Source organism: Chionomys nivalis, chromosome 8 (genome assembly GCF_950005125.1).
Source record: "Chionomys nivalis chromosome 8, mChiNiv1.1, whole genome shotgun sequence".
Lineage (NCBI taxonomy): Eukaryota > Metazoa > Chordata > Mammalia > Rodentia > Cricetidae > Chionomys > Chionomys nivalis.
This window is the reverse complement of record NC_080093.1, coordinates 83,133,758-83,158,212: the sequence shown is the minus strand read 5'-3', so window position 1 is coordinate 83,158,212 and position 24,455 is coordinate 83,133,758. Positions and strand designations below refer to the sequence as shown.

Below are 24,455 nucleotides of genomic sequence, written 5' to 3'. Positions count from 1 at the left end.
ATAAAACGGTTTATGTCCTAGTTGGAGACTATTAACTAGAATGATAGTCATATCATATTTTATATCTACCCTCAAGGTTCTCAAGGTTTAGGGAACCCCCTCTGAGAAGTAGATGAAAGGTAGGAATTCTAAACTATAACACATAAAATCTGTGTGCAAACTCCAGGTTAGGAACCTTGAATTTAATAAGCGTTGACTGTATTCTCTGCCAGGTTTCAGGGCTACATAACTGGATGAAGCATATCCCTGGACTCAGGGCCTAGTGAGAGTCTATAGTTGTGAAAAGGTGGAAGTGAATTCCAGAGACCACAAGAGGCAGGTTAACTGTGGGGGTCACTAAACTCCATGGGTCGATCATCATCAAAGAAACAGTAAGCCTGTTGGTTATCCCTTGGTCAAGAATGCCCAGGGACCAATAATCATGTTTTTAAAAACTGAACAACTTACTAAAGCTGATAGTGATGGAGGTGGGTCATCTTTCTATCTGTTGTTTCATTGGTTAAGTAATAAAGAAACTGCCTTGGCCCCTTTAATAGGACAGAAAATTAGGTAGGCAGAGTAGACAGAACAGAATGCTGGGAGAAAGAAACCGAGTGAGGAGTCGCCATGATTCTCCCACTCCAGACAGACGCAGGTTAAGATCTTTCCTGGTAAGCCAGCTCGTGGTACTACACAGAATATTAGAAATGGGTTAGATCAATATGTAAGAGCTAGCCAATAAGAGGCTGGAACTAATGGGCCAGGCAGTGATTAAAAGAATACAGTTTCCGTGTAATTATTTCAGGGCATAAGCTAGCCATGCGGGCGGCTGGGTGCCGGGGACGCAGCCCCGCCGCTAATATTACAACATGATAGGGAAAAGAGCCTTTTTTTAAATAACATCCAACCAATCCTTTGTTTATGTATTCTTTGAAAAAAATTACCAAGTACAGGTGTTGTTCTAAGTCATTTATCTTTTGAAAAAGATTTTATTTTTATTCATTGATGCATATGTGTGTATATCTGTGTGTGTGAACTTGTGAATGAATGGGCCAGCAGAGGCCAGATGAGGGCATCAGATCTCCTGGAGCTAAAGGTACATGTAGTCTTATAGAAGAGCAATAGTGTTCTTAACCACCAAGCCTTCTCTCCACTCCCAACTGTCCATGTTTTCTCAAGAGAAAAACATCTAGGGCCTAAATGGTGTGTGTGAGATAGTGTCTCTAGATAGTGTCTCTCCTACCCCATGCTTCAGAATTAACCAGAACTCTTTGCAAAGCGAAGAGGTCTTGTAGCTAATTTCAGCCACAGAGAAGAAACCATTAAGGACCAAATGATATTTGAAAACTATAATAGTTTAGCTTAGGGCAACTCTTGAAAATGAAGCCTGGACCTGTCTACTACCCAGAATTGACTACCTGTCCATTATTATGGCACATTTGGGGCTTCACCTGAAGTCTGCTTCATCCATGTGCCTTAGGAGCCCTTCTAGCAGCTGGCAAACTTACAGGCCCTGATCTAGCAGGAATCGCTAAGTATTTCCACCTTTCCCTTAGTCTTCGTTTGCATTACACAAGAGAGCTATTATGGGAGGGGAGAACAAGTCCCACACTTGTATCCCCCTTCTTGCTTGTACTTGGGCCTCTCTCTCTGGGCACATCTCTTTGGACTGGGGTTACACTGAAAGCCATCCCCAGCAGAAGATGGCAAGGAACTCCCTGTTTGGTCCTGGAATCAAGGCCTTCTTCTTGGAACCTTCTGGTTGAAGCCTTGGTGATGGTTCGCCTACACTGTCATCTTGGGTTTATTGAGAATCCCCTAAGCAACACCCCTCTGGGTGGGGCTATGAGGCCGTCTCCAGAGAGGATTAGCTGAGGAGGAAGACTCTGAACAAGCATGGGTAGCACCACCTCTCAGAATGGCGACCCAGCTGAATAATGAGGGGCAAGGAAGAAAACCAACTGAGCGCCAGGATTCCCTTCATTTCTCTCCGCTGCTAGACACACCCAGATGTGCTGGTAGAACCACGCCCCTGCTGCCATGCCTTTCCCTACCACACCGGATACTGCCATTTCAGACTGTAAGCCAAAAGAAAGCCTTCCGCTGCTTTCTGCTGGGTAATCTCATCACAGCAGTGAGACAGGCAACCGAGGCTGAATTCCTGTCCCTGCCCATGCTCCTCTCTGTAGCCAATCACAGCTGACTCTCCGGGAGTGGCAGCTCCCAGACCCTCCTACGCATTTGAACTGTCACCTCCTGTACCCTCATATCACTTTACCTGAAGAAGGACGTTTAAAAGAAATCCCACACTAGCTCAGAATTGAGAATAATAGAGGGTTATTTATTTAGGGTAGACTTACAAATCAATATCCTCTGCTGGACCGGAGAACAGCAACTGAATCCCGCAGCTGGAAAAGAGGCCAGTCATAGGCTTTACATTAGCATAAATAGTATAAGAGGCCATGTCCCAGTGGGTGGGTAACTTAAAGGCTACTGGATGTAGGATTTCCTACAGCACTCTACCCATACCCCTTTCTATCAGCTAAGCATGCTTTTCAGAGCAGAATTCGTGAGAAATTTTAACTAATGGTGGTTTCAACAAATTGAGTTTATTTTCTTCATGTAATAGGAAAGCCAGATATTGTGAACACTGGTACTGTTTGAGGAACTCCATTATGACTGGGAGCACACCAGGGATGACCACTCAGACACAGTGTGATCCAGCCAGCTGGGACCACACCCAAGTCTTCAGGGACGTGGAGTGGCCCCAGCTGCCCAGAACATGAGGGTTTTAAGGGCAAATATCTCATTCAGGCATCTCGCTGGGCAACTGCAAAAAGGGCTTTGCCCAGAAAGCCGTTTGAAGCAAGCAGCCTTAACAGAAGCTAAGAAAGGCAGTTAACCAGGCAGAGGGGGTTCCACACAAACAGGAAGATAAGAAAAAGGGCTCGCTGGAGGAGGTTCCACACAGACAGTGCTAACAGAGGCTTAGGAAGTTAGCTAGGACATGCTGATCTTTGGTTCCTAGAACAGAGGTGGGTAATTTTCCATGGGATTCACCACTAAAGAGAGCAGATTCTCATAAACCTGGAAACGGCCCCAGCAGGAATTCCAGATTGAAGAGCCTCTGCACTGGCTTTCCCTGTCACAACATGATGTCAAGACTAGAGTCTGTGATTTCTCTCCAGTTTCCTCATAGTGGCAAAATGGTTCTCTTTGCTTGATGTGCTTGCTCGGAATTGAGGTCAGGCAAAGAGGGGCAGGTTAAGTTGGCCATAATTGTCCTCTAACTAGAAAACAAAGCCTGCTCAGGAAGTATTTTACTGAGGCAAATGATAGGTCATAAATCCCTGCCTTCCATCTGTAGGGAGGATTGGGAAAACAGGGATTGGCTCTCATGATGGAGTTGCCTGGTACCAGCCCAAGTTAAGTGACAATTCTCTGCCCATGAATGATAACAGGAAGAGATATCCATAGAATCTGGCACTTGCTATATACTCTCGATTCTTGAGGGATTTCATTTACAAGTTCTTCTCCAGGCTGACACACACACACACACACACACACACACAATCTTATTCATCATTGCGCCTCTAAGTCTCAACACATTCTCCTACCTTTTTAACACATTCATGAATAATGAAAGTCTAGTTTGAATGCCTCTCACATCTAAATGAATTTTTAAAGAGACAATCCAGTTTTCTTCTTCTCTTTTTACACCCCTCTTGAGATGTAACAATCGATTCTTTATTAGTTTTCTGTCGGATGGGTAGAGGCTCTCAGCAGCAACTGTAGTCAGGTCAGCCTTGGGGAGTGGAAGCCCGTGTTGTCAAACTCATGCAGAACCTCTGTCTCTACAACCACAGCCACGTTGTTCATGCTCCATTGGGCAATGGCAGGATGGCTGGGGAAGAGGCTGACTGTCCTGTGAACTTGATCCCTGACTTCATCCTCAGCTAACATCACCTTTTGATGAACATTTACCTGGGACCCGAGTATCTTCAATCCTTTTCCCATTTGGAGAGATCTGTCCACATGTTCCTTACCCTAATATCCTTCTCACCAGTTTTCCAATCATGCTCTTCCCAAGTTCCTGACCATCTAGCCAATCCATTGACTATGGCCTATGAATCAGTGAGCAGTTACATGTCTGGCCACTTCTCCTTCCAGACAAAATGCATGGCCATGTATACTGCCCAAAGTTCTGTACACATTGAAGGTTCATCCGTGTATTTCAGGGTTGTCCCAGAAAGGGATTATAATGCTGCAGCTGTCCATTTCTGGGTAGTGCCTGCATCATGTGCCATCAGTAGACTCAGCCCTAGTCGTCTCTTCCTCAGCCAGCCAATCACAGGGAACACCCCATGGGGCTCTATGTGAGTGCTTGGCATCACACAGCATTATAGGAGTAGAAGCCACAGGCATTTGGGCAACTTCTTCGTGTAACCTGTTTGTGCCTGCAGGACCTCTTAGGCTGGATAGTGTATATATCACTTCCATCTGATAACAGACTGCGGCTGGGCATGTCCTACTTTATGACTTGGTGTGTCGGATAGCACCCAGCTCGTGATAGGTACCTCGCGGGTCACACGGTAACTTGCTAGCCCATTGTCAAATGCTCAGTTTCTACTGAGGCCCAATAGCAGGCCAACAGCTCTCTCAAAGGGAGAATAGTTGTCTTTAGGTGATGGTAGAGTCTTGCTCCAAAGTCTCCAAAGGTCTGTTCTGTCATTCACCTATGGTGGCCTGCCAAAGGCTCCATGCAGCATCCTTGTCTGCCACTGCCACCTCAAATACCATCAGATCTGCTAGTGCTGTAATAGGAGCAGCGGGGCTGCGTCCCCGGCACCCAGCCACCCACATGGCTAGCTTATGCCCCGAAATAATTACACGGAAACTGTATTCTTTTAAACCCTGCCTGGCCCATTAGCTCCAGCCTCTTATTGGCTAGCTCTTACATATTGATCTAACCCATTTCTAATATTCTGTGTAGCCCCACGAGCTGGCTTACCAGGGAAGATCTTAACCTGCGTCTGTCTGGAGTGAGAGAATCATGGCGACTCACTGACTCAGCTTCTTTCTCCCAGCATTCTGTTCTGTTTACTCCACCCACCTAAGGGTTGGCCTATTAAAGGGGCCAAGGCAGTTTCTTTATTACTTAACCAATGAAACAACAGATAGAAAGATGACCCACCTCCATCATTTCCCCTTTTTTTGTTTAAACAAAAAATGGCTTTCACTTTAACATAGTAAGATTACATATAACAAAATAGTTATCAAGCAAGAATTACAGTTACAATATTTATATCTATTTTATCTTTTATCATAATTAAGGAAAACTATAACTAACCATTCTTCAACTCCATCAAAGACTCCAGAAGGATATAATATTACCTAAGTAAACAAGAGATCCAAAACTCTAGAAATGACAGAGACATCTCACTGCCTGGACAGTCACTCAAAGTTCCTCTGTACCATTGGGGCATCCATCTTCAGCCTACAGGCCCATAGTATCCAGCAGACATTTTTATCAAGCAGGAAATTCCAAAGACAGTTTAGTCATTTTTTGCTGTGTCCTGCAGAATGTCTTGTGGACTCTTTCATGAATCAGGAACCCCGAAAGAACATCTCACCTTTAGGCAAGTTCAGCAGTCCTCTCTCTGAGGGTTCTCTGTGTCCAGTTTATGCAACAGTCCAGGCAAGAGCAGTTTCTTGCCCAAATGGCTATCAAATTCCATAAGGAGCCTCTTCGATGCCCATCTTCCTCTTGAAGTAGATTGGTGCTGTCAGGAGCAGACGTGTCTCATTGTCATGAAAAGCCCTAAGTTATTAAAACATTAAATGCCATATTCTGCAGTCTTTGAAAGATATGAAGAATACCTATCTAATTGAAATATATCTCTATATATCTAGAAAATCTAACTAACATAACTACAAGCTTTACTATTATTGATGATTATCCATTAACAACCTATATTTCCTAATTATACATTACATTTTTAAATGAACTACACAATCACAATACCTTAATCAAGATCAGAAATACATATGCATATAACAAAATTGACCTTAAAATCCATACCAATGCAAATTATTCATACCTATATCATTTCCCCCTTTAAATGTAAAAGAACATTTATAAACCATATTTGGGAACATGGGCACAGTTTTTCTCTCCAAACTGCTTCCTGCTGAATGGGGGCGCTGTATTCAGATCTTTCACGGTATAACCTGTGTGTCAGGGTCATCTCAGTTGGCAGTTGAGTGAAGTAATTTTCTGAAGGTGTTCACAGCAACTTTTCAGGAGGGCGTGGTCTATCATACCATATTGGGATAGACGCAATCCACAGAGTCTCATCCTCTGTGAAAACAAAAGAAGACCCTCTGCAAAGCATCATATCCTTAGACCCAAATTCTGAAATCATAATACCCTTATATCCATTCTGGTTTAGCTTGGCAGCCCATATAATGAAATGTCTCTCTGCACTTAGCTCCTTTACAGTCAAAAATTTTAAAGAAAACACCATAATACAAAGAATCCAGACTCTCTGTGAATTTTCCATTTTTACGTGGCTTATTTTTCTTTATTTTTTTTTAATCTATAACTATCTGTACTCTGTCTCTTTAAAGACTTTACCCTTTTTTAAAAACATTAACTTTATTCTTTATATATATTTTTTTCTCTCTCAAGCCTACGTACATTCATCCAACAGTGTCTGAATCAGTTCTATTGTGAATCTGTAATTTTTTTACTATCCAGGAGCACTTTGTTTTATGCTTTTAAATCGCTAAGCGCTTAAGAATCTAAGCTGTGACATTCCTAGGTCAAAAACAGGTACTGCCTGCTTGCCCCACCCAGTCCAACATGGCGGAGCCGCTCGTGCCTCTGATTCTTGCACATTGCACCAGTAGCATGGTGGAGCTGCTTGTGCCTCTGAGCCGCAGCACAAAATGACTTCCTTTTAGGCACACAGTGAGTCTAGTTGCCATCAAACAAATCGTAGCACTTTACTCCAAATGCTCCATTCAAAAGCTCTGTCTCCTGCAGGAGCCAGACAGAGATCGTGATGGCGGCACAGCCCAGAAAGCCGGCATTTTAAAACAGCCAGTTTTTTCCTGTTGCTGAGTCAGGACAATTTCTTTGCCGCACACAACCCACAAACAGCAAAAAGCTGTCTTAAATTCTCTGTGTGTCCTTTTTAATCCCTCTCAGGTTTTACGTGGAGTTCATTAGCACGTTGGGTGCCACTCTGCTGTAATAGGAGCAGTGGGGCTGCGTCCCCGGCACCCAGCCGCCCACATGGCTAGCTTATGCCCCGAAATAATTACACGGAAACTGTATTCTTTTAAACCCTGCCTGGCCCATTAGCTCCAGCCTCTTATTGGCTAGCTCTTACATATTGATCTAACCCATTTCTAATATTCTGTGTAGCCCCACGAGCTGGCTTACCAGGGAAGATCTTAACCTGCGTCTGTCTGGAGTGAGAGAATCATGGCGACTCACTGACTCGGCTTCTTTCTCCCAGCATTCTGTTCTGTTTACTCCACCCACCTAAGGGTTGGCCTATTAAAGGGGCCAAGGCAGTTTCTTTATTACTTAACCAATGAAACAACAGATAGAAAGATGACCCACCTCCATCATGCTAGACCATATGATTCGAGCAGAGAGTATATTGCACAGCAGCCTGGACCTGTTGAAGAGCCTTCTCCTGTTCCAGGCCCCATACAAAGCGAACAGCTTGCAGAGTTATGAGTCATGCTACCAGAAAAGTACCTTTGCCTGTGCCGCCCATGATAGGTTAAGCCATTATGGAAATTGCTTGGTCTATCCTGCTCATGAAGATAACTACAGTCACCTTGCCTTTTGTGATTCAGTGCTGCCAACTGGCCCCTGCTACTTTGGGGGCCCAATTAAACCCATTACATTTAATTCATCCAAATGAGCATCGGTGTCTCCAAGTCTAAGGTCTGGCACAAAAAAGGCAAGTGAAAGCTCTTCATATGTGCGTGCACCCCACTCACCATTTTGCATCTTACAGGATTAGTGAAGGGTATGTCTTTTAGGCCTTCCCATTGTGGAGGATTAGGTTTTACACATAGTCCCCATTCTAACACTGCAATTTCCCTGAGACTTAAACACCCCTTCGCCAACACTGAGTCATGGGATATCAAGCATCTCCAGCTCCTTTTCAGTAGCCATCTTTTGACAAATGCTTCAGTCAACCATTCAAACTTTTGATACTGCCCCCTCACACTTTTTAGCTGCGTGAGCTTCTATCCATATTAAACCTAGAATCCTCACACAATTGGCCCATATCAAGAAGCTCAGCCTGGTCCAGCGTTATGTTCCTTCTACCATTATCCCACACCCTTAAAACCCATTCCCACACATATTCCCAAATTAGCAAACTCATTAAGCTCTTTAGTGTAGTGCACCTTCTCATGGTCTACACTTCCTACCCACCTCTAGGAGCCTGCTTAGCCTTAAGTGTTAAAGTAGGTCTAGGGGCAACTGTTGGTGGACCTTGAAGGACATCAGTATATTGCCTTGCCTGGCATCTCCTTCAGAGAAAGTCACTACTGGTTCAGCAGACAAGGAAGAATTAATTTCCTCAGTCAAAGCTGGAAATGATGACATTTTAGGAGTGGAGACGGGGAGCACTACTTTGACTAAGGATAGAGAGACTACTTCCTTTCGTGAGATAGACCCTTGGGAATCTGAAGGTTCAGAGTTCTCAGCTCCAATAGGATCCTCCCACACATCCCCATCCCAAGTTACAAGATCCTGTTCTTTACCAATTAATGCCCTTACTTTAACCACCACAGCCTCCAAGGCTGGGACTTGAATTTTCACAGTAACTCAGCCAATCTCATAATGAGGGCTTTGGTTTGCTCATGCTCTGTGACTGCGGGAGAGATTCTCTTAGAAACCTTTAGATTGTTTATACGCATCTGGAGCCAGTCAATTTTGTCACTAAGTTCATTGTTGGCCTTCACTGTGCTCTGAAATGCTTAGAATTTGGTTAATTTTATCACAGAGTGCATTCTTTTCCTTTGTCGATTTATTCAGAGATGCTAAGAACAACCAACCAGCACTATAATTTTCCTTATTTCTCTACAAATTGTCCAAAGTTTTATATGCAGAGTCACCAAATTTGTTACCTCTTATAAGTGGTGAGTCAGGATAATCAAATGCATGTGTCTCCTTAAGTCTGTAAAATAGTTCACACCATGGGATTTCAAGTACTCGCCTCTAAGAGAGGCCTCAGTAGCTGTGGGTGTTGGCAAATTGGGAAGCCTCTTCCAGATACTTTTAAAAAGTCAACTTCACACATCTGTTGCTCTAGAACCACTTAGTCTGATTCACTAGAGGAACATAATTGATAGAATAAATCTCTCCCTTTAAAGAGAGAAAGGGGATTTATTAAAATGGCTTACAGGCTTTGGTCCAGCTAGTACAACAATGACTACCAACAGAGGGTCCAAGAATCCATTAACTGTTAAGTCCATGAGGCTGAATGTCTCAGCTGGTCTTCAGTATAGGCAAAGTAGACTCTAATGCCAGTGGAGGAATAGACTCACCAGTGAGAGTGAGAACAAGCAGGGGCAAGCCCTTCTTCCATGTCCTTTGTATAGACTACCAGCAGAAGGTGGGGCCCACATTAAAGGTAGATCTCCTACCTCGATAGATCTGGATTAAAAGTGGGTCTTCCCATTTCAAATGATTGAATTGAGAAAAAAGAGTCCTTCAAAAGATAGATCTACTCACATGAATTTCAGTTAATTCCAGATATAGTCAGTTAACAATCAATGATAGTCATCATATGAATATTTATAAAGCACATAGAAAAATGTTGTCGAAAAAATAAGATATATCTTAATCGTCTCTTTTTGTCCCAGGTTCAAGTTATTGGGTTATTGGGTTAAGTTATTGGGTCCTGAGAAATCCTCCATGAGCGAGTGCCACAGAGCCTCTGTGAGAAATCCTCCACGAGCTAGTGTTACAGAGTCTCTGTTTCTGCACCCTCTCTCTGTAAACGTTTCATGAGTGAGTGATAACTAACCTGTAGCACTCCTAGAAATTATCACAAATGCCCAGAGCCTCTTAGACACTGGGTACCGAGAAGTGAAACTGTTCTGGACTGCATTGGGCCTTGTTAGATGGAGTGAATCCCTGGGGACCTCACAGTCCATTACCCTGGTCCTACTCCCTATTTGTTCTTTGATCTCTGACTGTGACACAATATGACTGTATACTCTGGCACCCACATCTTACCCATCCATTGTACGAGGCTGCTTGTTCATTTCCCGACCACCCAGACTCCTGAAATAACCACACAGAAACTGTATTAATTAAGTCACTGCTTGGCCCATTAGCTCTAACTTTTTATTGACTAACTCTTACATCTTAATTGAACCCATTTCCATTAATCTGTGTATCGCCAGGTAAAGTTCCTGTATCTGTCTCCTGTCTACATGGCTTCTCTAAACTCCTCCTTCTTTCTCCCAGCATTCAGTTTAGTTTTCCCCACCTACCTATATTCTGCCCTGCACAGGCCTAAGACAGTTTTTTTTTTATTAACCAATGGTATTCACAGCATACAGAGGGGAATCCTACATACCCATCATTATAGACTACAGCTGTTAAATTCCTATTCTCTAGTCTGGTTTGCTTTTCTATTGCTATGACAAAACACCATGACTAAGAGCATCTTGGAGCTGAAAGGGTTAAATTCATCTAATACTTTCAGGTCACAATTCACCCTGGAAAGGCATGAGATCAGGGTAGGAATGGTAGGAACTGAAGGCAAAAACCTGAAGGAATGTCATTTCTTGCTCCCTCTGACTTGCTCAGTTAAATCTCTTATAAAACCCAAGACAGGCCTGACACTACCCAGAATGGGTTGGGCTTTCCCACATTAATCAAGAAAATACTACCACCGCCACCACCACCACCCCACTTTCCTGCAGGTCAATCTGGTTGAGGTGTTTTTTTCCCTTCAATTATAGTTCAATTATTTTTCTGAGTGATACTAGTTTAAATCAAGTGATACTAGTTTAAGTCAAGTGAACAAAAGCCAAATCAGCATACTACACCACTCTCTGAATCTGTCTTGGTAACTCCTGAGCAGAGATCGTGACCTTACTGTTAGTCAGCATAGGGCCTTGAAAATATTCCACTTTTCTTCTCCCCTGAATACATTATCATGGGCTACCAGAATCTCTACTAACTCCGGGATATAGTTTTAAATTCAAATAAAAAGTTGGTAAGGGTCTCCACGATGGCATGGGCGCACCTCACAGATCTGCAGAGTGAGGCCATGACCAAGTTCACGCTGGGCATCTTGGTGAAGGAAGGTAATACAGCAGCCTCAGCATGGATCACGGTATCTCCACTATGGCTCCATGTTTATTCCTGGATCTTCCCAAGACACTGGTAAGATGAAATAAATTTTGCTGAGTCTACACTGGACCACCTCCATGGAAAACAGCCCTGAGAGCACAGAGAAATTTTACAAAGTCTTCCAAGAAATGTCCAGTAAAAGAAAATTTACTGGAATTGGGGAAAGGGTTGGCAAACGCCGTCTGGAGACGACAAACCCAAACTTCATCTGGCCATCTGCTATCTCTGTCTGAAGCAGCTCAGTGAGGGACCTCCTCAGGGCCCCTCCCTTCACAACAGAATCAGAGCTGACATCAAGCATAATAATAGGGATTCTTTATTAAGCATGAGCCAGGACCTTTATCAATAGCAGTAATAATGGTCACCATTACTGACTAGTTACTGAGGGCAGCACACTACAGTAGGACCTTCCAGGAATTGTCTGAACATGGCAATGAGCAAGCCACAGAGGGTGCAAGCATATATTCTCAGGAACAATACAATAACCGGTTCTCTTCTAAGACCAACAATTTCTGAGATCTTTCTCTGTTGGCTCTTTTTAACACTGTATAGCAAACCCACATCATAGCAAATTCTAACTTTACCCCAGCAGGCAAATACCCCAAGGAAAAAGAATATCAAATAAATAAACCCTTTAGACAGAAAAGGATCGAACACTTAGGGGATTGGGAATGATGTTTCTGGAAATGTTCATATGGTTTTAAAAGAAAAGTTTGGAAGTGTTCGGTGAATTACTTAAGACTTCGATACCCCAAAGTCTGAGATGCCAGCATACTGAGAAATTTAATTTAGATTTCTTTAACATGCTCTCTCCCGATAAGCGAGCATTCAGTATATAAATGGGACGCAACATGACTGCCAAATTGCAACACAGAATGGAGAAAATTTGTCATTTTGAAATGCTAAGGGAATTCTTACTAACAGCTTTCTCATCTTGTAAAACTATTATTTTTCTGAACCATAATATGATTTATAAGCCTCAACTGAATTTTATACTTTTGATGGGAATAGTCTCAAAGTAAAGAATGCATTTTCTCAGAATATAAAACTCTCCTAGGAGCTGACCAAATGAGGGATAGAGTGAAGCAATTCCTACAGCTAAGAGGACAAAGTCTTGGTCCCCAGGAACACATTTGTGCGTGAGTGTTTGTCTACCTCCGTAATCATGGCTCATTTGGGCTTTTTCTTTTTCTTTTCTCTGCAGCTTTGGAGCCTGTCCTGGAACTCACTTGGTAGACCAGGCCGGGCTCAGACTCACAGAGATCCGCCTGCCTCTGCCTCCCAAGTGCTGGGATTAAAGGCGTGTGCCACCACCACCCGGATTTTTATTTATTTGGGGGGACACCTTTTCTTGCTCTGAATAATTTCCAGGGTGACACCCACTGCCCATATACTACAACACTGTCCTAGGTCCAGTGCCCTTTGTGCTCCCTCAGATCCCCTCAGATTCCTGCCACGTTAAAGGTCTCTGTATCCAACACTAGCCAGATAGATCTCTGGTTCTCCTCCTTGAATCATAGCACTGAAACAATGCCAAAATCTATAGTGATATTTAGTCCCAACTCTCAAGAAGCTTATAATCCAGCACAGCAAGCAGTTACACTATGGGTTAGTGAGTGTGTGTGTGGAATAGCCCAAGATCTCTGGCTCTTGTAGGAAAGACAGCCAGGGAACATTTTGGTGTTGGGTATGAACCAGGTAACGTGTGTGTATGCATGCATGCGTGTGTGTGTGTGTGTGTGTGTGCGCGTGTGCGCGCGCACGTGCGTGCGTGCGTGCGTGTGTGCATTAGGGCTCCCTGGGACAGGAATTTCAGGTGGTTGTGAGCTGCCTGCCATGAGTCTGAGATCTAAACTTGGGTTCTCTGGAAATGCAACAAGTGGGCTTAGCTGTCAAGACAGCTCTCAATTCCTACATTTTGTTTTGTTTGTTTTAAGATAAAGATTATTTCTTTAAAGGGGGTGAGATACCATACCTTTTATATAGCCTCAAGGGTTGAAGACCTGGACAGCTTATAGGAAGGCACATACCTTCCACTTGAGTCGCTATAAAATTTTACAGTTGTAGTCCTCTAAAGTTAGGGGTAAGGACTATTCGTGATCACCTTTAAAATAATAGGCTTTGCCATTGTCTTATTTACAGGAAACCGAACCACACTGGGGCTTTCCTCACAGGGCCTTGCAGAGTTGACTGGGGGTGAGGTATTTAGCTAAGACAGAATAACATCAAAATTATGGAATCCCAGGGGGCTTGGCAGGCAGGTTGACAAATGAAGCCGAGGGTGTCTCAGAGGAATAGAAAAAAGCCATGTTAATGTATTATCCTGGTGTCATTTGGAAAATGTCCCCTTCAAGCTGATATGTTTGAACCCTCCCCCCACCCAGAGGTTGTGGAACATTCTGGAGCTTTGCTTCAGGTTGTGGGTCTTTGAAGGGCAGCCTTGAGGTTTGTAGTCCTGCCTTGCTTCCTGGTCCACCTCTGCCAAGAGTCCACTGAGATACAAGCACGTGGTTGGTGGCTGCTACGCTTCTGCCTAGACAGAGCCCTGCATTGCCAGGCCTTCCCTGCCGTGATGAACTGTGTTCCCTCCAACCGTGAGCTTCACAGACCACTCTTCCTTCATGTTCTTTGTCAGGTATTTTACCTAAGCAATGAGAAAAGAAACTGTCTCCGTTAGGTTTCTGTTGCTGTGATAATACATCATGACCAAAAGCAGCTTGGGGAGGAAAGGATTTATTTCATCTTATATCATATATCATAATTCATCGTGGGAGAAAGTCAGTGTAGGAACTTGAAGGCAGGAACTGATGCGGAGGCCATGGAGGAAGACTTCTTACTGGCCAGCTCCTCATGACTGTCTCAGTCCGTTCTTCTTACACACCCAGGACCACCAGCCCAGGGGTGAGCTGCCCCCCCCCCCCATCAATCATCAATCAAAAACAATATATCCTACAAAACTTGTCCTACAGGCTAGTCTGGTAGAAGCATTTTCTCAGTTGAGGTTCCTTCTTCCAAAATGACTCTACTTATGTCAAGTTGACATAAAACTAGCCAACAGAGAAACTAATATCCCTACTGTCCAGTCATTTTCAAACATTAGTCGGAAGAGAACTTTACTAAAATAAACCTTGATTTGCCTGGGACTTCTATCCCGTATGACAGCCTTTTGAAAGAGCAGATCTGGTTACCTCAGTCCTAGGGCATGTCCCTCAAAGACATCTATCAGACTTGGAGTAAAAGGCCATCTCCCAGCAGGCCCTGGCTGATGTGGGGATGGGCTCACTCACCTCCCCACTCACCTCGCATTAGCTCCTTGACTTTCTTCCAGGAAGTCCATGGTCCCCTACCCCAGGGATGTATAAACAGTACCCCCTCTCCTTTTCTGCTCCCCTCTGATTGCTTGGTTGGTGTCTCCTCTCCCAGTCTCGGCTGAGCTGTTCTTTGTCAGGGAAGCGTTTCCTAGCTTGGTCGGGCTTCCCTCCTGCACTCTGTAGATGTTTCCATGGTAGCGCTCAATCACTGTTAACCTCTATCATTAGCTGCGGGTTGGGTTGTTTCGTGCTTCCCTCTCCCGTGATATGAACTACGAGAATGAGCTGAATGGCCCAGTCTCTGTTGTTCACGATAATGACCCTGGTGCCCTCCTCAGTGCCAGCCGCGAAGCCTGCCCTCGGGCAATAATTTGTTGAAAACGTGCCCATAAATACTACAAGAAGACAAAAGGGAGGAAGTTTCTGTGGTTGACATGAGGAGGGAGCTCTCCACTCAACCAGAACTGCAGCTCTTAGGCACGTTCTAGGAGGTCTAGTCTTTACCCTCCTGCAGGGGTCTCTAGACACAGGAGGACCCCCTGAAAAGGACTGCTGTAGGTGGCCAAGAGCTCTGATGAATAAAAGGCTTTATTATTTGGCTTTGAGGTAAGGAGGACTATTACTCTCTTGGCCTGAGGGAACTTTCCCACTTAATGGTCAAGAGAATGGATCAAATGATCAAAGTCGTTTTGTGTAGACAGGAAGCATATTTCATTTACTTATTTCAACATCTTGTCTCTCTTGGGTGGGGAAAGACTGTAAAACACATCTGTTAAACTGGTCAGAATTGTATTCTTTTGTGCAAGACTGGATGTAGCACAGACATTTCTTTGGAAAGTCATCTTGGCCTTTGCCCAGACCATTGGGGAAATCGTTTCTACTCAGTACAGATCCCCATCAAAAATGTGGGCCAGCTCCTAAGTCTGAGCTCATGAGAGTCAAACAGTTATTCAGTGTGGTCAGTTGTAATGGAGTCAAGGGATGCCTTTATCTGTTAAATAGGGTGAATCGAAGTGAAAATTACCTTTTGATTGAGTAGCATTGCTGAAGAAAATCAATAGAAATGACTCGAGATTTATCGGCACTGGCTCAATTTCTAAGCGCTGTAGACTCTTAAATTGCTGGAACACTGGGTTGCAGGATCCAACCTTTTCCAGGCCAATGGAAAATAAACAAGAGAGTGAGTTAAAGGAGAAGCAGCGTGTCTGCTCTATCCCAGAGGAAAGGGAAAATATGTGCTGATCAAAGCTAAATCATTTGCAACCTCAAAATACGTGTTCTAAATTCTCAGAGCCCACGTTTGACGTGTTTGAGAAAGAAAGGCCACAGCTGACGTTGTCTTTGTTCAGAGTATAGGAGATGATTTTGTCTAGACTTTCGAGAATGATATAGAATGACATTTTTAGAACAAATCAAAAAATATTTTTAAATTCCTCTTTTCCTTTCAGGAAAAGAATTTGATGTGCTTCTAAGCTCTGAATATGGTGGGTCTATAAATGGCCTCCATCATTTAATAGGAAGGGGAAGGTAAGATGAGGCATTGAGAAAAGACGCTGAAAATGCCATTGACTTAGTTTCTTACCTCAACAGCAGTGCCGTCAATTATAGCCCAGTATCTAATGCTGATGGTTTCTAGGCTCCGGTTAGGCTGTTGACGTATATGTTCTGACAATTCTCATGGCGATTCCATGGTGCAGGTACTGCTTGCCTGTTGATGGATGAAGAAACGAAGCATGGAGAACAGGGGGGATAACACACAGCGCCACCAAGCCATGGGCAGCCGAGCAAGGACTGTGGTTGACTGTCCCTCCAAACCTGCCCCTCTCATCACTGTACTGATGTCTTCTTCCCCCACAGGGCCAGCATTGTACAGAAACGCATTATTTATTTTCAAGACGAGGGCTCTCTGACCAAGAAGCTGTGTGAACAAGGTAAGAGGATGCAGGTGGAGAGGGGCCGGTGAAGGGAGAGCTCATTCAGTTGGAGCATGGCTGCAGGAATTCAGGCAATGGAGCTCTCTGAGTTCCCCTGGGCTCTGCCTCCTCACGTAGCTCTGATTTTTAATCTGGTTGTGTGCTATGGATAATTGGATCCGCCTTAAGCTCTAATTACTCAGCTTGATTCCCTGGGTAGGAGATAATGTACCTTATATTGGTGCTGTCTTCTTATTTTTGTGAAACAGTGATTATTCTGAAGAGGTTCCTTGGAATAATTCACAGGACTTAATTAAGGGATGCAGAGTTGTGTGCCTTTAAAAAGCCTACAGTGGCTCTCTGGGAAAATCACCCCCCAAAACTTGTGTGCAATCTGAGTAATATAGGGGATCTTCTCCAAAAGAGACCAGTAGAAGATAGGAGTGTCAGGGGTGAAAGGGTAGGGGACACTAACCTTGTGATTTTACCTTGTTCAAGTCTTATGTATGCTAGGCAAGCACTCTGACACTGAGCTACACCCCTGCCCAGGACCAGAGCATCCTAATGATAGACTAGAGGGGTTTAAAGAAGCGACCTGGGTTCAGATCAGGCCTGGGCTTAAATCTGCTTCTATTGCCTCCCCCAATCATGTGACTTAATAACGTAAAATAGGGCTTCAAGATGGCTCAATGGGTAAAACTCTTACCATGTAACTGTGAGGGCTTGAGTTCAGAGCCCCAGGATCCACATAAAGGTGGGCATGGTGCTTCAGTTCTACAATGCCATCATCCATGTGTAACATTCAAGATGGAAGCAGGGAGAGGAATTCCTAGGTGCTCCCAGAACAGTTGGCCAGAAGTCAACAGATGAAAACAAGAGATCCTGCTTCTGAAGAAGGTGGAAGGCAAGGACTGACACCTGATGTTGCCCTCTGACTTCCATGGAGGTGCTGCAGCCTGTCTGCATTCACAAACACCAACCCAGGCATGCACACACATCATACATGCAAGACTGAATGTGCATGTGCAAGTTGTGTGTGTGTGTGTGTGCATGGTAGCTATTGCTATCTATATTCAAAAGTTTGTGTATTAATCTGCCTTTAAGAATAAGACTTAAACCATCTAAACTGGTTTAGAAGTTATTAGGTAACTCAATAAAAACAGGAAAAGCTCTGTAATTATACAGCTTAGCTACCTCCTTCTACTCATTTTTGCAGAATTTTATTTGCCTTTTCAGCAATTAGTCTTTTCAGAAGGAATAGTCTTCTCCAACTATACAAGTCATAAACTACTAAGAAATGTTGAAGAGAGTTCTACTGGGGAAATAATAATAATTGCGAATAATTTTGAGTGTTTGCTACATGACAGGCCCTATCTAAACATTAATTAATTATGCAATCTAGACAATAGCCCTGTATGATAAAGGCATTGGATCAGCCCTATTGTTGATGAAGAGCCTGGGATCGAGACAGTTCAAGAAGCTCTTTACAGCCAGAAATGGAGGGCAGGTTGACACCAGGAGCCCGTGCACTGAACCACTGCCCACTGCCAATGTTGCATCCTTGTGTTGAGTACTTTACATCTCTGTCTATAGCAGAGTAATGCACTGTCTTCTTGTAAAAAAAGCTAGAGTCAAAATGTTAAGTAGACATTCGTGGAGAGAGTCAGATGCTTGGCGTCAGAGTGGGAGTTCTGGATGCTCTGGCCATGAACCTTGCTAACTTCTTGGTGAGCACCACTTCACATGGGATGAGATCTTCCCTCCAAGTCGCTTAGTAGACAAATGGTTCAGTCAGCTCTTTTCCAAGCAAGGTACATTTCCCCCCTTTAGGCTCTTGGTCCCTAAATGAAACCTCATGCCCCACCTTCCCTCCCTGAAAGTTCTTAGAAATTTCCCAGACACCCCAAAGCAATGACAGAAATCCCCTAGAGCCTGAGTCCTGAACTTAGGAAGTCTTAACTGAGCTCACGTGTGCTAAAATTCGGGGGGTACAGTGATGAAGAAATAGCATGTCGTGTCTTGATTGTTTCTCTCAGGCTGAGCTCCTAGGAAAATGACTAATCATGCTGTCTACACAAAGACTCCTTGCAAGTTGATGGACTGAAAAAGCCCAGCAAGTCCTCATGCTGTTGGCTTTTGTGTGCTTATAAATGATCTTTGGAAACAGCAGACCCTTGAGAAAATTAGCATCAAAGTGATCATATTAAGAAAACCATTAAAATATAAGCCGAGCAAAGGGATTTTTTAATGTATTCAATAACTTAGCAAACTCCAGCTTTTCATCAAGTCTCTATGCTCCCTGCTTCCTTGTTGAGTCAAATCAAATCTGTTCAGAAAAGAAATAGTGGAATTTGGAGGTCTCATTTATTGCCCCCAATTACAGCCATTCATCCATAGATGATGAAATGTAACCTCAAGGATAAAAAGTGGTGAACACTAGTGTTGTGAGTGCATGTGTGTGCACATTTGTATGCATAAATATGGGCATGTATTCCAGGCTAGGTGTCTCATGATATTCCAATGAATTTTCTCGTCTTTACTTCCCATCTCTGTTAAGAGTACAATGACAGACATTTGTGCTACACACCTATTTTACATAGGTCCTAGGGACTCGAACTCTGGTCCTTATGCTTGCACGCCAACCACCTTTACCCATTGATCCGTCTCTACAGCCTTTGATTTTTAAAAGCAATGCAAATGCAAATTACTTGCAATTTAAAATTAGAGAAAGACAACCTATTCCAGAAGATGGTCTGTGATAGACATATGGTCACACACTTGGATACTATGTCACAAACAGAAGGGAATGACAGGAAATGATGGGAGATGGAAAAACCAGAGAAGAGAGAAGAATGTAAGTAGTGGTCAGAAAATGAAAAGAGGATGAGAGAGAGAGAGAGAGAGAGAGAGAGAGAGAGAGAGAGAGAGAGGAGGACGAGGAGAGTCGAAGAGCTAGCTGGGTCAGTAAAGCAGTGCTTTGCAATCATGAGGACCCAAGTACAATCTCCCAAACCCCAAGAGCCACATGGGAGGTTGGATGCCATGGGTTCTACTTATAAGCCCAGCACTGGAGAAGGAAGACAGATGAATCTTGATGCTCACTTTCGAGCCAGCCTGACCGGCCTATTTGGCGAGTTACAGGCTGGTTAGAGGCCCTGTCTCAAAAGCAAGGTACACTGGGGCCAGAGAAGTGGCTCCAGGTTTACGAACAGATACTGCTCCTATAGAGGACCCAGTACCCATGTTGGATGTCTCAGAACCACATGTAAATCCAGTTCCAGGGGATCCATCACCCTCTTCTGACTGTCATGGGCACCTATTGCATGGACACACATGTATATACATAATTTTTAATTTTTTTAAGTAAAAAAAAACAAGATGTATGGCCACTGAGGAATGACAGCTAAGGTTTTCCTCTGGCCCCCACACACATGAACACTCTTCTACACTGGCACCTGCACACACAGTTCACACATACATGAACACATACATGTACATACGCATATACACAAATAAAAAGAGAGAAGGAAAAGGAGGATGATGTGGGAAAGAAGACCTAAGAATCACAAAAGAGAATTTTAAAGGCCAACAAATTCAAGATAGAAATGAAGAAGGTCAGATGTGATAGGATTGGCCGAGATGATACACTCATAATTTAGGAATGTGAGGTAGAAGGATTGTGAGTTCAAGTCCAGCATGGGCTACACAGCGAAACTCAGTTTTAAAAAGTAAATCGGGTGCCAGGTGCGTTCAATGATGCAGCAGTGACTTAGCACAACATGACCTTGGATTTGATTCCCAGTACTGCACAAAATAAATAAAATAAAGCTGGTTGGCGTGGCACACACCTTTAATCCCAGCAATCAGGAGACAGAGGCAGTCAGATCTCTGTGAGCTCAAGTCCAACCTGATCTATATTGTAAATTTCAGACCAGTCAAGGATACATAATAAAAATTATGTATGTGTGTATATGTATTGTACATGTGTGCCTGTGGTATGTGTGCATGTATGTATGTGTGTGTAATAAATGGGAAGAAAGGAAATCTGAAGTCACACTCCAGGACTGAGGTTACCTGGCTTAGCACCCCAGCTGTTGTAACATGGGGAGTATGTTGGTCTTGCTATCGCTACCCTTTTAAAGCCTCCTTTGTTGGCAAAAGACCTGTCCTTGGTAGGAAACCATTTCCCCTTTCAAACCTAGAAATTTAATTTTGAGATGGAAGTATATTTTCCAAAGGTCTGTCATAAACTAATTTCTGTAAAGCCCAAGCAGTACCTTTAACTTCACTCTCTAAATCTAAAAGTCCTTCTGATAAGTAAATCTCCCAATTGGTCTTGTTTAGGGGGCTTCTGGAGATCGTTGCTGCCTCATTTAACAGCACCTGGTAGTTAAGATCGAAATCTCAGCATGGATCTCTCAGTCCTGAACCCCTTTTTCAAAACTAATTTAGATGTATTTTACAATGCAGCCCATCCTTGTGGGACTGCAAAAGGACCGGATCTTCTGGTTCAAGCTACCTCTCCTAAAATCTACTGGGTGGGGTTTGTCCTTACTACCCAAGCTGCTCACACAGGAACCAAGTCCAGGTTTTATGCACATGTGGTAGTGGGCAGCTGGCTCCTAGGCATAGACAGCACCCTAGCCTCTGCCCAATTCCTGCTTTGGGTGACTGCAGCCTCTTTGGAGTCACTTTAGAAGCCTGTGAACTCAATCAAGTCACCCAGCCTGCCTCTTCCTCTTGATGTCTTAGTTACTTTTCTGACACCATCATTAAGTAAAACAGCAGCAAGAACGAAGTGTTTATTTTAGCCTACAGTTCAGGGGACACAGCCCACCATGGTGGGGAAGAGATGGTGGCAGGAGCAGAGACTGGCTTGTCACCTCGCATCTACAAAGAGTGCACAGGAAATGAGGTTGGGCAACATAGCCTTAAGGCCCTCCCCCAATGACCTACTTCCTCTAGCAAAGTTCTGCCTTCTAAGTGTTCCATAGTCTTCCCAAACAATGTCACAAGTTGGGGACCAAGTATTCAAATGCAGGAACCTATGAAGGATAGTTTACATTTGGACCTCAAGGGATAAGCAAAGTACTTCCTAGAACATATATGGAAAGGAATTGGTACATACAAGGGACCCAGTGCATTGCTGACATCACAGCAAAGTCTCACACTTTGTCTCCATCCCCAAATGCACGTCTGCCCATCATTGATTTTGCATGTTCAAACCTGGCGAGCTCAGCGAATTCCTAAAGAGATTGGAAAATGCTGTTTCTGACATGCAAAATGGTTTTCAGCCCCTTGGCTTCTGCTCTTTGTACAATATTTAAGAAGAAAAATGTCCAACTTGCAAAACAGGAAGATTGATGTGAACACAGCTCGAAGGACTGCAGAGAAAGTCATTGCAGCAGGTGGCGTCAGCAGGCATTGTCCTCTCTCAGGCAGCTGAGCAGACTGGGAGCACTAAGGCAGCTAGGGCTGTGGGCTTAACAATCAGAAATGCTGAATTTATTCATGTAATCTCTCTTTCCCTACTTATCAGCTACTCACAGCTAAAAATGGGGGCGGAAAAGGAATCTTAAGTTTCCTGGCTGCCACTACGCTCAGAAGTGAGCTCGTGAACACATTTGCAGCTTCCCCCCCCCCCCAGGATAGTCTTTGAGAGCACCAGAAGAGACACAATTGCATATGACTCCCTCTTCATTTCCAGCAATTCTTTAAGCCTCCGTTCGCTCTCACTTTCCTCCCATCCCTGTGTCCGTGCTGGTCCAGCATTTGGGCCCGGAAATAGATACGTGTTGCTCTCAACATCTAGTAGAAAGATGCTAGTGTGAAAGAGATGGGGAAAAAGCTGGGCTAGAGAAAGAACAATGGGGTGAGGGCTGGAGAGGCAGTTCCCTGGTTAAAAGTCCTTGCTCCTCTTGCAGATGACCCAGGTTTGGTCCCCGGGGCTTGCATCAGGTATTTCACAATCATCTGTAACTCCAACTCCAGGGGAACTGACATCCTCTTCTGGTTTTCACAGGCACCTGTGCACATATGCATTCACACACACACTCACCAAAAAAAAAAAAAAAAATCCTCACAATGAAAAGAATACCTGGGCAGTGGTGGCACACGCCTTTAATCCTAGCGCTTGAGAGGCAGAAGCAGGCAGATCTCTGTGAGTTCAAGACCACCAGCCCGGTGTACAAGAGCTAGTTCCAGGACAGCCAGGACTGTTACACAGAAAAATCAGAAAAACAAAACAAAACAAAAGGAGTAAAAGCATTGATTTCCCAAAAGTCTCCCCATCCTAAAGATTCTAGACTTTTGGTCCCATAGAATACCTCAGATTATGAGAGCAAGAGCTTTGATTTTTTTTTTTATTTGAAAACTAGATACTCATAGTTGAGAACTATAAACTCCATAGCAATTCAAGCGCTGGTCCTGAGTCTTACAAAACAGTACAAGTGCACTGCACCTTCTTTATGTGGGGATCAAGGATGAGACAAGCGGCTGCAAGACTGCCTCTTACGAGGCCCCAACTGCTTTCTAACTTGACTTCATGTTCCAGATCCCACACTCGATGGGGTGACGGACAGACCCATCTTGGACTGCTGCGCCTGTGGAACTGCCAAGTACAGACTCACGTTTTATGGGAACTGGTCCGAGAAGACTCACCCGAAGGATTACCCTCGTGAGTACAGCGGCTACTTGATGGGTCATGGGAAGCACATTGTTAATGCTTTGTCTGATCGCAGGATCCACAGGCTGAGCTGGGTCAGGCCTGTTCGTTATTAGCCACTGATTCGTGAAAATTGCACCCCAAGAAAGTAAATTCATGGTCACGTGCAGACATAACCCTGGTATGCTTTCAGGGCTTTTGTAAAAACGTTGTTCGAAGTGTTTTGTGATTACTTGAGGTTCTTAAAACAGTTCCTGAAGTCCAGTTACTGTGTCTTCAAGCCAAGTATTTTATAGCCTCAGTCCTCCTAAAACAGCTGTACCCATGTTATGGAATAGACCATTTGTTAGAGAGGGCTGGCAAACGGAGTCTCTTGATGTCACAGACAGTGTAACAATTAACTCAGTGTCCTCAATCATAGTAAGGTGTCAGTTATTAATCAATACACCATTTCTCTACTGGTTCCAAATGTCACCTTCTGATGCCACATGGCACAAGGCACCAATACTAATCTCTGAGTGTTGTCGGGAGGCCCCAAACTTGCTATGCTGGAGACTAGAGCCTACAACAGGACAGTCCTCCACTGTTTTTAGTCAGGCAGTTGTCTAACAAGCCTGTAAAGAGCCAGGCACTGTGCTAAGCCTTAAAGACATGACAGTCAGAAAGAAAAAAGATGCAGTGCAAGTCCCATATTATTTAGGGTCTGTGGGAAGTCAAGTAATCACAGGAAATGTGTATCTGTGAATGGTAAGCTAAGTACACATTACCCAACACGTTTGCCGATGGCATATCCCTGAACTGGAAACTACCTTGTTCCATGGATAAACTTGAAAATCAGAAAGAGGTCGCCATTTGTCCAGATAAGCAATGCTCTGCCTTCACTTTAAGACCTGGGAGGGCCCATTCTCTGTGGCCTTGGGAAGCAGGCTGGTTGTGGGTGGCACTGGGCGTATTGTGTCTGGGCAAGGCCCAATTTTTCTGAGGCGTCTATTTCACTCTGAAGTTACCACAGCTGGGAAGATCTGCAGAAACAGGAGAGGAGATTAAAAGGAGGGAAAGGGCACATGGCAGGGACTTAAGTAAACCCTGGGCATATCAGAACCTCCCTGGTGCCCACGCAGCCCACCCAGTGGGGACTGCAGCATTCCTGGCTAGTTCAAGGCTTTATAATTTAATTTAACCTA

General features: G+C 44.0%; 1 protein-coding gene across 1 annotated transcript in view; it reads left to right on the top strand.

The window, feature by feature from the left end:
• Positions 1 to 24,455, top strand: part of Spon1 (spondin 1) — a 302,789-nt gene that overhangs the window by 106,563 nt on the left and 171,771 nt on the right. The window contains exons 4-5 of the mRNA XM_057778046.1: positions 16,552 to 16,625; positions 23,161 to 23,283. Of these exons, the coding sequence (XP_057634029.1) occupies positions 16,552 to 16,625; positions 23,161 to 23,283 (197 nt within the window). The remainder of the gene's footprint in view (positions 1 to 16,551; positions 16,626 to 23,160; positions 23,284 to 24,455) is intronic.